At 39.1% G+C, this 10,766-nt stretch overlaps 1 protein-coding gene across 1 annotated transcript in view; it reads right to left on the bottom strand.

Annotated features, from left to right (window-relative positions):
• GOPC (golgi-associated PDZ and coiled-coil motif containing) overlaps positions 1-7,657 on the bottom strand; it is a 20,549-nt gene extending 12,892 nt beyond the window's left edge. The window contains exons 1-2 of the mRNA XM_009866606.1: positions 7,442-7,657; positions 1,909-2,073 (exon numbers count right to left, since the gene is read on the bottom strand). Of these exons, the coding sequence (XP_009864908.1) occupies positions 1,909-2,073; positions 7,442-7,657 (381 nt within the window). The remainder of the gene's footprint in view (positions 1-1,908; positions 2,074-7,441) is intronic.
• Between the last annotated feature and the right edge of the window lie 3,109 nt (positions 7,658-10,766).

Raw genomic sequence — 10,766 nt, 5'->3', positions numbered from 1 at the left:
GAAACCTGGTTTGGTAGGGGGTGCCCCTGCCTGTGGCAGGGGGGATGGAACTAGATGGTCATTAAAATCCCTTCCAACTCAAGTCACTCTACGATTCTATGATTTCCCCATCACTTATTCTGCTGACACAGTCCTGCTTTGCCCTCAGAGGCTTTCTGACTGCCAGAAGGTCAGCATGACAGTTTTTGTTTACCTAAAAATCAGATTCCCACTCTGTTGCTGTTTAAGCAGCCTTAGTTTTGCTTGTTCAAGCTTCCCAGACCTTTATAGCTTTCTGCATCTAGAACAGTGTAACGCTGAGCTTCTCTCCATTAAATCTAGGAAATCCCTAAAAGCAAAGTAATGCAAACTCAAAAGTTCAGCCCTGATGTTTATAAAAGTGGAGTAACTAAAAGGAATTAAGGCTGTTAATAAAATTAAATTTCAACATAGATAAAATCTGAAACAATGCAGGTAAATTGTATTTATTGTCACCAGTGGGAAAAGGACTGCTTTCAATACCATGGAGATTTAACATATCTTTAGAAAATGTTTATAAGAAGGTAAGGAGAAACAAAAATTCTTCTGGCTCTGTAAATAAACATCAGCTAAATATCATCAGCATTTTGTAAGTCTTGGGCTGCAGGTTTACATGTAGCAAATTTTTTAGGCCAGCACATCACTGTGAGTGATTTTGGCCCCTGAGTTTTATTAGTGAGGCTTAACTTCTCAGTGACATAGAGAATAATACTTCTAACCTTTTTAACAGCTCTAAAGAAACTTCATCATGCTTAAGACATATTTCAATATGGAATAAATTATGTGCAGACAACGCAGAAAATGTTACTCTTATACTGAACATGCAAGTATGTAGACATAGGAACAGAGATCTAATTCCGTTACAGCTTTTGGATGTGAAACAGGAAGAATTTGGATTACTCCTGTTATTTAGCGATTAGCCTAGACAGTCTTTAAGCCTTACAGTCTATTATTGTGCTTTATTACACATTCATTAACAGGACAAAATAGCAGAAGAGACTAATGTTCCACATATGTTGGGACTAAGCATTTGCAACCAATTTGTGAAGCAATTCTAAAGACAGCTAGAGTGCTAGACCTTGATATATGCTAACAGTTAGAAACCATAATCTGTACAGCATTACTTTAATTTTGGAATTTACAAAGTCTTAGTATTAGAGCCTGAATCTATGCTATGGCTAACAATGAGGCAGATTACACTTCGGTTATCAGTCAATGCGAACTAATTGCACAAATTAATTATTGATAATTTTCCCTGGGCTTTGTAAAGGTTTAAGTTTCTAAAAAACATGCAGTACACAACTGTAAGTGGGTTTTCAACTTTATGGCAGTCTGCTGCATTAAGCAATGGACAGCACCATAGACAAACCTGCAGCATTCTTAAAGAGAAAGTGTGACAACAGAGAGAGGGCCGTGACGCCACCTACACTCTCTGGCAAAACCTCTTTTGTTGGCAAAACAATCCCATTCTTACTCTTATCAGAATGTATCTACAATAAAAACGATAGACTTACCTCACCTTAGGCTTTTATAAGATTTTTTACAGATTTGGCTGTATTTCTATACTGGAAGCTATTATCTTTTGTAACTTCTGTCTCCAGAACAGCTTTATAAACAACCAAAATATTTTCTTATTTTACTTTAAGAAACCAACTAAAAAAAATGGTCTATTTAGAAGCAACTTCTTATTTTTTTATTAATTATTCTGATGTTATTTATGTTATTTTTAATGGTTGCTAACAACCAACTGTAAATGTTATTTAAAAAAGGAAAAGTTAACATTTTTAATGTGAAAATGCGTAACCAACCTATTTGCACCTTCCAAGGAAGAACTTCAGTCAGGACAGGGAAAAGTGCAATATAATCGTCCATTCAAGTCACTATACTCACCAATTTTGCCTTAATAGCCCCAGAATCAACATTCTGACCCATTTTGGCATGTAGCTGAAGTTGAACAGCGTGGAGTTGCAAAAGCTGATCATGCACTTCCTTTTCCAACACTGCTTTCTCTGCCTGCGTTTCCGTCAGTTCAGACTTGAGATCAACTAACTGTGCCTGTGAAGACAGAATCCATCACAGTAATTAGTGCAACAAATAAACGGTGCCGTCAGAACTGTGGTACACAGATACATCATCTGCTGGTGCAGATATGCTACCCACGGTACAATACAGCTAAGAGTAGGTGTTGTCACAGGTTCCTTTGTAGCCCAACTTAAGCACTGGATCATTTGCAGGCTTTTCTCCCAAACCACCACGAAACTCATTCACCTACAGACCCAGTGTCAAATGCCCAGACTGCTGAGAGCAGCTATAGCTGAATATTTCCTCACGCAGGCAATGGCATGTGATGCTGATGTTCCCTCCAAAAGAGGGTAACGGCATTAAACCTTTGTAGGACTTGCAACCATAGTGATGTAAACACAATTTAAAATCTTATTAAATCTTAGTGGAAAAAAATACTGATCAAAGTAAAATGAAAATTATTAATGAGATGCTGAAATTAAATAACCAAATTTACAATTGGTCTATTATCAACAGCTTAACTGAAATAGTAAATGTGGTAGGCAAATCAGAAACCATGAATTAACATGCTCCTAAAATGCATATGCAGAAACCCACAGATAGTTATCATCTCTTAAAAAGTGGTTTTGAAACATTTTGAATAGTTTACATGTAGTGTTTATATCTCGAATAAAAGAATAAACTCTAACATGGTTACTAAGTTACTTATTATCTTTAAGTTCAAGCAGCATTTTGCAATACAAACTATATTTATATAAGCTTTAAGGCAAGTGTTTTCTTTCCCCAAAAACACAGATAATCTCAGGAGATTTTTAGGTAAATTCACAGAGTATATTTTTTGCTTCAAAACTTTGGAACTAAAGAGCAAAAAAGAAAAGCCACTAATTCTTAAAAAAACCTCAACCCTCTCATATTAAAGGAAGGTATTTGAGACACTTCAACATTACACTACAGTTCAAATTCACAATGAATATCAAGTTGCAAGCTAACAGTAACCCTAGTCAACTATCTAAATCACTGCTTTAAAATGTCTGTATCTGTTAAAATTCAACCAGTCAAACAGAACAGGAAGGATTTTGACTATCAGTCGGGAGTACTTACTGTGTCTAACTTTAGGTACGTAATTTAGATGGATAGTCTGTCTAAGCTTCCAGCATAATTCAGACATAAGTAGGCTCTTCCAGGGCTGATTCAGAGCACCTCAGCCAGAGCCCAGTTTGCCGAGACAGGTCAGGCTGCTTCCTGCCCCTCAGCTGTGCGCCTTCACCCCACACCGCTGGGACTGAGGGGTGGGAGATGCCTCAGGGCCCACGAGCTCTGCTGATTTCAGACCAGACTCCCCAGAAGAGAGCAGAATCACCTCTCCTTGTGCACTTAGATGGAGCCTCAATAGCTCGGGTTAGCACTTTTTTGTCAAGGAATGGGACGGCATTAATTTCCACCTTCCAACTGACAGAATGCCAAAAAACTTGAGTAACTTGTAAACTCTCGCAGAACTCCAAGGCAGAAATTGCCTTCTGCAGTACGATGATATTGGAAATGCTACAAAGCCCTAAAATTTGAGAGAAATGAGTTACTTGCAAAATTGCCCTGTTCTCCACAATGACCAGCAACTGCTGAAGACTCTATGGATCATCTACCCTCAAAGAGGAGTCACACACCTGAACTAAAGTAGCCAAAGAAAAGAAGTGATAATCTAATACAGATGGTGATACAGTATAGAGCAAATAACTAAAATCTTAACTATGAAAGCAGAGTTTGACCCAGTCAATTTCACATAATGTACAATAATATAACTTCTACTTTATTATTATTTATTATAATAATGTATAAAGGTTTTTTCAAAAGGACCACTTCTGTCTTCCTCCTTTAAAACAGGTATTAACAGCTAACGTAGTGACTTACATTGCTTTTTTTATATACACACACACATTCAGGCATTCTAATTCAAAATGCCTGGAGAAGCAGAAAGTGGCAGAACAGATAAATTACAGTTTAATACTATCCAGCCTTGCTTAGTAGAGGATGGTATATAAGGAACAGAACAGAGTTTGGGGGCGGAGAAGTTATTTCCCTGTGCAAATTATAAAGCAGGAAGAATTTCAGCTATCAGTTTTGTGACATGAATGATGCTCCAAAGGGATCACAAAGGACAGCCAAATTCATAATAAAAAACAACAAGAAAATCCCCAAACCAGTAATCTGCATACGACTTAGGATTTAAATTTGCATCTTGCTGTTTTAATGAAGAGAGCAAAATGAGAAATGGTACAAGGGCACATCATGGAAGTAATCTATTTATACATTATGAAAAGTCATAAATGTGTCCCCGGGAACAGATGCAGACTAAAGTCATATCAAAAAGCAAACACAATAAGCTGGTTTCAAATCTTGTGATATATTTCTATAAAGACTGACAAATCTTTACATTATTTCACGGAAGTTCTGCCTTTCTCAGCTTGGCCAGCTCACTTAATCCTCCTTTATGTCACACTTACCAGGCACCATTTTTTTATCCAAATTCCCTCACTTTTGTTATAAAGGAGTTATATGGGAAGACCACTGTAAATTGAACAGCTCTACATCCAATTCCAGAAGCTCCTCAGTAAGAACCAGAGACAGCAGAGAAAAGGACGAGCAGCAACAAGAAATATTGGTAAGGCCATTCCTGCCAAGACCACCACTCACTGCATGAGGCAATGGTTCTCCAGAAAACATACAGTGCTAAGTCATATAATTATGTTTCGATTTACATAATCACAATGAGGATAAATCACTGCTGCACAAACAATTGTACCAATCCTTTAACTGGTAGCTTTTTGGATGTATTCTCCAATAAGACTGTTAAGGAGACATATCATGTATTTTGAAGGTCATCTTGCAACTGTTCTAGAGTTTGTGGAGAAGTCAGTTGGGGCAGAAGCAATGAAAGCCCGCCCACAGGAGATCATTGAGCTTCATGGTTAGGTGAGCTTAGGAAGAGCTGCCAAACAACAAACAGAGAACAGAAACTTGCATTGGGCTACAATAAGGGGTAGAAGATGAAGAGAAGGTAGTATGTTCACTTTCATAACATCCTTTAACAGCAACTTGCTGATTGAGCCAAAAGAGAAACTCTTCTGTATTTAGGGCAGTATACAACTGTGCAGATTTGCAATTACCACACATTAGCAAGTATCACACTGCAAGGTAACACCTTAGTTTCTCTTTGCTAACACGTTTGTGAGCCTGTGCCCCAGGCGACACACAGTTAGTAATAGGACTGAACTCTGGCTTATGGAAGTGTGATTTAAGCATGAAAACCTACATCTCGCCCTATAGCACAGATGGAGAGAGAACTGGAGAATCAAGCAGATGGGATGAAGGGAGGTGGAATCTGCACAACTTTTTTTCCCCTTTATTTTGACACCCGTTGGAAAGGTGAATGCCTTTCGATATGCTCATTTGCTCCCAACTCGCTCAAGTCGTTATCTTTTCTCAAACCAAGATCCATAACCAGAACTCGGTGCCTGTGGGAAGTGCCTGGTCTGGGCCTTGCAATGGAAGCCAAAGCTTATGGAACTCACCAGAAAATCACCAAGTTGCTTCTTTACTAAAGAAAGTCATACTATATGTTTCAATGCTCCATTTTTCCCACCTCTCATCTGGAGACAACGACCACTGACTTTTCCTGAAGTGTTCTGAGAAAAGCTTCAGTTCAATATTGGCTGCTGAGAATTCTGAGAAGTTATGTACATGAGACACTATGGAAAAGACTACAAAAAAAGAACAGCATTACTGAGAGAATCACTTGTTTTTCTAAAGCACCTCAATCACGTTCTCCAATTTATCAATAAATATTAGAAGCATTACTGTTAATTTCTTTTTATTTACTGTCCTAATTACAATCCATACACTGTCAACTACACAAGATAAACTCCTTGGTCTCTTACCTTTTCTCTCCTCACTGTACTGAATAAAAAGCAAAACCAACTATTAATACTGATCTGATCTGTCTGGAGTGGGGGGAGGAAGAGTAATCCCACAAATCTGTTTTGTTCTTTTCTTCCACAAAGTTTCAGTAAAGACAAGCTATTTCAGAAAGTGCTACTGTTTCAGTTTACAACCAAGGTACTTCTAACTCTAAATATAAGTCTACAATTTGAGTAAGTTGCAGATCTTCATCAAATTGATCAAATAGTAAAACTCAGTATTTGTCTTCTGAGCAATCTAACACACAGAGGATACCAGAAGAACAGTTTTGAAAGGCTAACTGAATATTTGTGCAAATTTTGGACCATTTACCATGTATTTTATATTTCACAGAGACCTTACATTTCTGAAATTTAAAACAAAATTACAATTGAAGCAACTGAAGAATTTATAAACTATTCTTTTCTTCCATACGATGCAAAAGAAAATAAATCATGGCATTAAGCAACAGACAAATGCTTATTCCACAGTATTGCAGTGTTATAGCAAAAATTAAAATAAAATCTCTGCACAAAACAGTCCAGGCATGTCTTTCTCTTTTTAATCAACAGCTCTTATTTCTGTTGAGGTGGTTATGAGTTATCAAAAAGTTGTGTTTGATAAACCATCTTCTGCTAAATACATATTTTAAGTTGTCAATATAATCAATTAGAGCTTAAATGCTGGGATTGATTGCACTGAAAGTCATTGAGTTCTTGAAGTCTTAACCAGTGTTTCTTATTATGAAGAAGAGGGTTCCGAGCCTTACAAACAAAATAAACATCACTGAGGTTTCATCCATTTATTTCGTATGTTATGATTTTTTTCATATATTCATCTGAACTCTCATTAAAAACACACCCTTATTCATGCAACTGTGCATTTCTCATAGAGAAGTGATTGTAAGAATATATGCATAAAAATAATCTATTTCTATAAGATCTCAGAACTATGCTAAGTTTGTACACAATGAAGAATAAAAACGCGGACCTTGCCCTGAACAACCTTCAATGTAAATACATGAAGGAAACGACAAATAAAAGTAACGTGAAAGAGAAGCACAAATACAAAGGTATTTGTGTACAGAACCACGCAACAGGAAGCTGACAGGTGGCAGGCTCAAACCCCAAGTTATCATCTCTCATAACCCTCCACCGCTTCAGTGAGGCATTACAGGATAGTGATATGACCTCAAGCACCAGAGCGAGCACACACAGACTGAGAAAACTTCAGGAAGTGAGATAATGGTGTGTACTGGGTTCACATGGCCAGGCTTTTGTAGTGGGGTCGGGGTGGCTACAGAGGTGGCTTCTGCAAGAAGCCGCTGGAAGCTTCCCCCATACCCAAGAGAGCCAACGCCAGCTGGCTCCACCACCGGGCAAGGCCGAGCCCATCAGTGACAGCAGTAGCACCTCTGTGATAACATATTTAAGGGGGGAGACAAAGTTACTCTGGAATTGCAGGCAGAGAGAGGACTGAGAATATGTGAAACAACTCTGCAGACGCCAAGGCCAGTGAAGGAGAGGGAGGAGCAGAGATTGCCTCCGCTGGAGCAGCGATTGCCCTGAGTCGTGGTGAAGACCATGGTGAGGCAGGCTGTCCTCCTGCAGTCCAGGGCTATCCGCAGTGAAGCAGATGTCCACCTGCAGGCTGTGCAGAACGCCATGCTGGAGCAGGTGGATGCCCAAAGGAGGCTGTGACCCCGTGGGAAGCCCGTGCTGGAGCAGTCTTCTGGGAGGACCAGTGGACCCATGGAGAGATGAGAGAGGAGCTCACACTGGGGCAGGTTTTTTGGCAGGACTTGTGACCCCACAGGTGACCCGTGCCAGAGCAGTCTGTTCCTGAAGGACTGCACCCCATGGAAGGGATCCATGTCAGACAAGTTCATGCAGAACTGTCTCCCATGGGAGGGACCCCACTCTGGAACAGAGGAAAAGTGTGAGGAGCAGCAGAGACACCTCTAATGAACTGACCACAACCGCCATTCCCATCCCATTGCACGGCTCTCGTGGGGGGAGGTGGAGAAACTGAGAATAAAGATAAGCCTGGGAAAAAGTGAGGGGTGAGGGGAAAGTGCTTTATTTTAAGATTTAGTTTCATTTCTCATCGCCCTTCCCTGATTTGATTGGTAATATACTAATCACACCCTTCCAAGTTGAGTCTATTTTGCCTGTCCTGGTAACTGGTGAGCGATGTCCCTCTGTCCTCATCTGGACCCAGGAGGCTTTTGCTACACTTTCTCTCCCCTGTCTAGTTGAGGAGGGAGTGTGACAGAGCAGCCAGCCAGGGTGAAACCACTACACGGTGACTAACATAGCATGTTGACAGGAAACAATCTACCTCTAAATACTGAAAGGGAAATCAGTTGCAGAGGGTGGTGGGCAGAGAGATGGCATCGCCAGACAAAATAATGCCAATAGCTTTAGCTCTGGGAAAAGCTTTTTCATTTTTTGAGCTATCATTCCAATAATTTCTGCAGTATGGATAAGAGCTTTATTTGAGGTAATAGATATAAAAAACACCTAAGACTTATCTGCTGCTCAGATATGAGACTCAAAATAGAGTCAATCTGAATTGGAAAGCTAGGTCATAGGACTGAATAATCATAGGACAAGGCAGTGGCATTATTCACTACATCACATAAAAAGGAGAGGAAGATCTCAATTTCCCCAACTGTAATGAATGCTTTTTGAGGCTTGTGATGATGCACTTTTCAGTATTTCAATTTCTAGCTCCAAAAAAGACTTAACATAATGGACATATTAGAAAACACACAGATTTTTCAGCAAAAGGAAGCTAGACACCACAAAAATACCTATCATATTACCAAGCCTTTAGTGACTAAAAGTCATAAGCCAAGCACTCATCAAATGTTTTTAAAGCAGCAAATATTTTTTAAAGATTTTTTACAATTTCCATTAATTTAGGCCTTTAGAGTACACCTAATTAACTCTTACATCAAGCCTTCTAAACTCATAAAGGTCTGAAAATTACCTTTTTAGAATGAAAGATGATTTTTCCATGTCATTGCTAAATACCAGGGCTTCAAGAAACATGGAACACAAACAGACTAGCAATAAACAAAAAAAACCCACCCAAACCTGGTAACATTTTGTCATTTCTATCTTAGTTTCCCAAACCAGGCAGTCTAGTGCCACCATTTTAATCTGTATGTCTATATTTCTTGCTATTTCACCTTCCTTCCCTGCTGATTTGAATTTACACCATTTCCAAGACTCAAACAAAGCCGTTACAGGGCTAAAGGTGTGTATGATTCAAGTTCTTACAACATGTAAGTTTTGCACAAAACAGCTGCTAGTAGGAAAAGGTGACAGTTTAGCACCCTCATGGAGGAAAAAGCTGGAAGTCAGTTTGTTTAAGCCGCCCAGAGATCCCTATGAATCTTGCTACAGAATCTCACCGAAATTCACAGAAAAAGGATACGAGGAGGTTTTACTTCTTCAGCAGCAGTGTCTTCATGTAGTTTATGCTAGACTTCAGAAAGTTTACAGACACATGCATTTATGTATTTAAACATTCACTCCTGATCAGGTCTATTAACCTTCTGATTTAAAGGCTGAAGGACTGAGGATCATGAAACACAACTGAGCACACTACAGTGTACTCTGTGGCTTCTGCCCCAGCAGATGCACAAACCAGCAACATAAACATCAAGATACGATACTAGAATATTTGCTTAACCTTACACTTAGGGGGGAATTTTTTTAAAGATGGAAACATCATTTAAAGGCAAAAGGAGGTTAAAAAACCCCACCCTAACTATGCTTTACAATTAAATCATTAGTCCCAAGTGTTCCCATAACATTACACAACTGCAGGACAGACAACTATTTTTCAGGACGTGACAGCTGTAACTCCTACAGCTTGAAGCCTAAACATCATCACAGGCACCCGAGAGGCAAGCGGTGTTGCTTCAACAGTGACAGAGCCTCCCGTGTGCAACTTTGAACCACACAGCCCACACACTTAGGAGTTTTGAAGGGGACCCCTAACTTTTGCATCAGCCCCTAGATATGAAGTATTCAAAACTCTAAAATATTAAGTTTCTACAACTGCCGAAAGAAAGGACTGTCTCCATTTTCTCACCAGTGTCATTTCACCACTTTGACTACAGCTCTCCAAGAGACAAGAATGCTCCACTCTTCCTCCGTCTTGACTATTTGATTCTTCCCGACTATTAAGTGGCGCTCGCTGCAATTCCTCACACAACCCCATTAAGTTTAATGGACCGGTCTGAATGAGAAACCATGAACCAGAGAAGAGCCCTGTTAATCTCCCTGGGCTCCTTACGAAACTAAAGAACGTGACAGTGCTGTGCAGAATGTGAGTTTCCGAATAAACAATATGCTTGGGAACCATAGTTTTTGTTGATTAAAAAACCACACCTATTTCAACACAACCAAAGAACGCTTACAACTTGTCAATGATGAAAACGACTAGCCTGCTTCCAGAAATTATTTTAAAAGACTGTACTTACAAATTTTGGTTCATTATTATGATCTCCCAAAGAATGTATGTGACTTAAGTTTTTAGTTAAAACTTTATATTTAACAAAATGGTTCTTATCATGTGGTTAATAAGAACATAAACAACAAAATTTATGACTACTGACCCCCTAAATAAACACTACAGTATGTAGGTAGTCTTTGTAAAACACAGTGTATGAAACTGAACACACAAATGAATCATGGATTAACTTCGTCCAACTTGAATATGTCTCATAGAGAATACAAAGTACAAGAGACATCTACAAA

Source organism: Apaloderma vittatum, unplaced genomic scaffold, assembly GCF_000703405.1.
Source record: "Apaloderma vittatum isolate BGI_N311 unplaced genomic scaffold, ASM70340v1 scaffold9823, whole genome shotgun sequence".
In the NCBI taxonomy this organism is placed as follows: domain Eukaryota; kingdom Metazoa; phylum Chordata; class Aves; order Trogoniformes; family Trogonidae; genus Apaloderma; species Apaloderma vittatum.
This window is presented reverse-complemented; position numbering and strand designations above follow the sequence as displayed.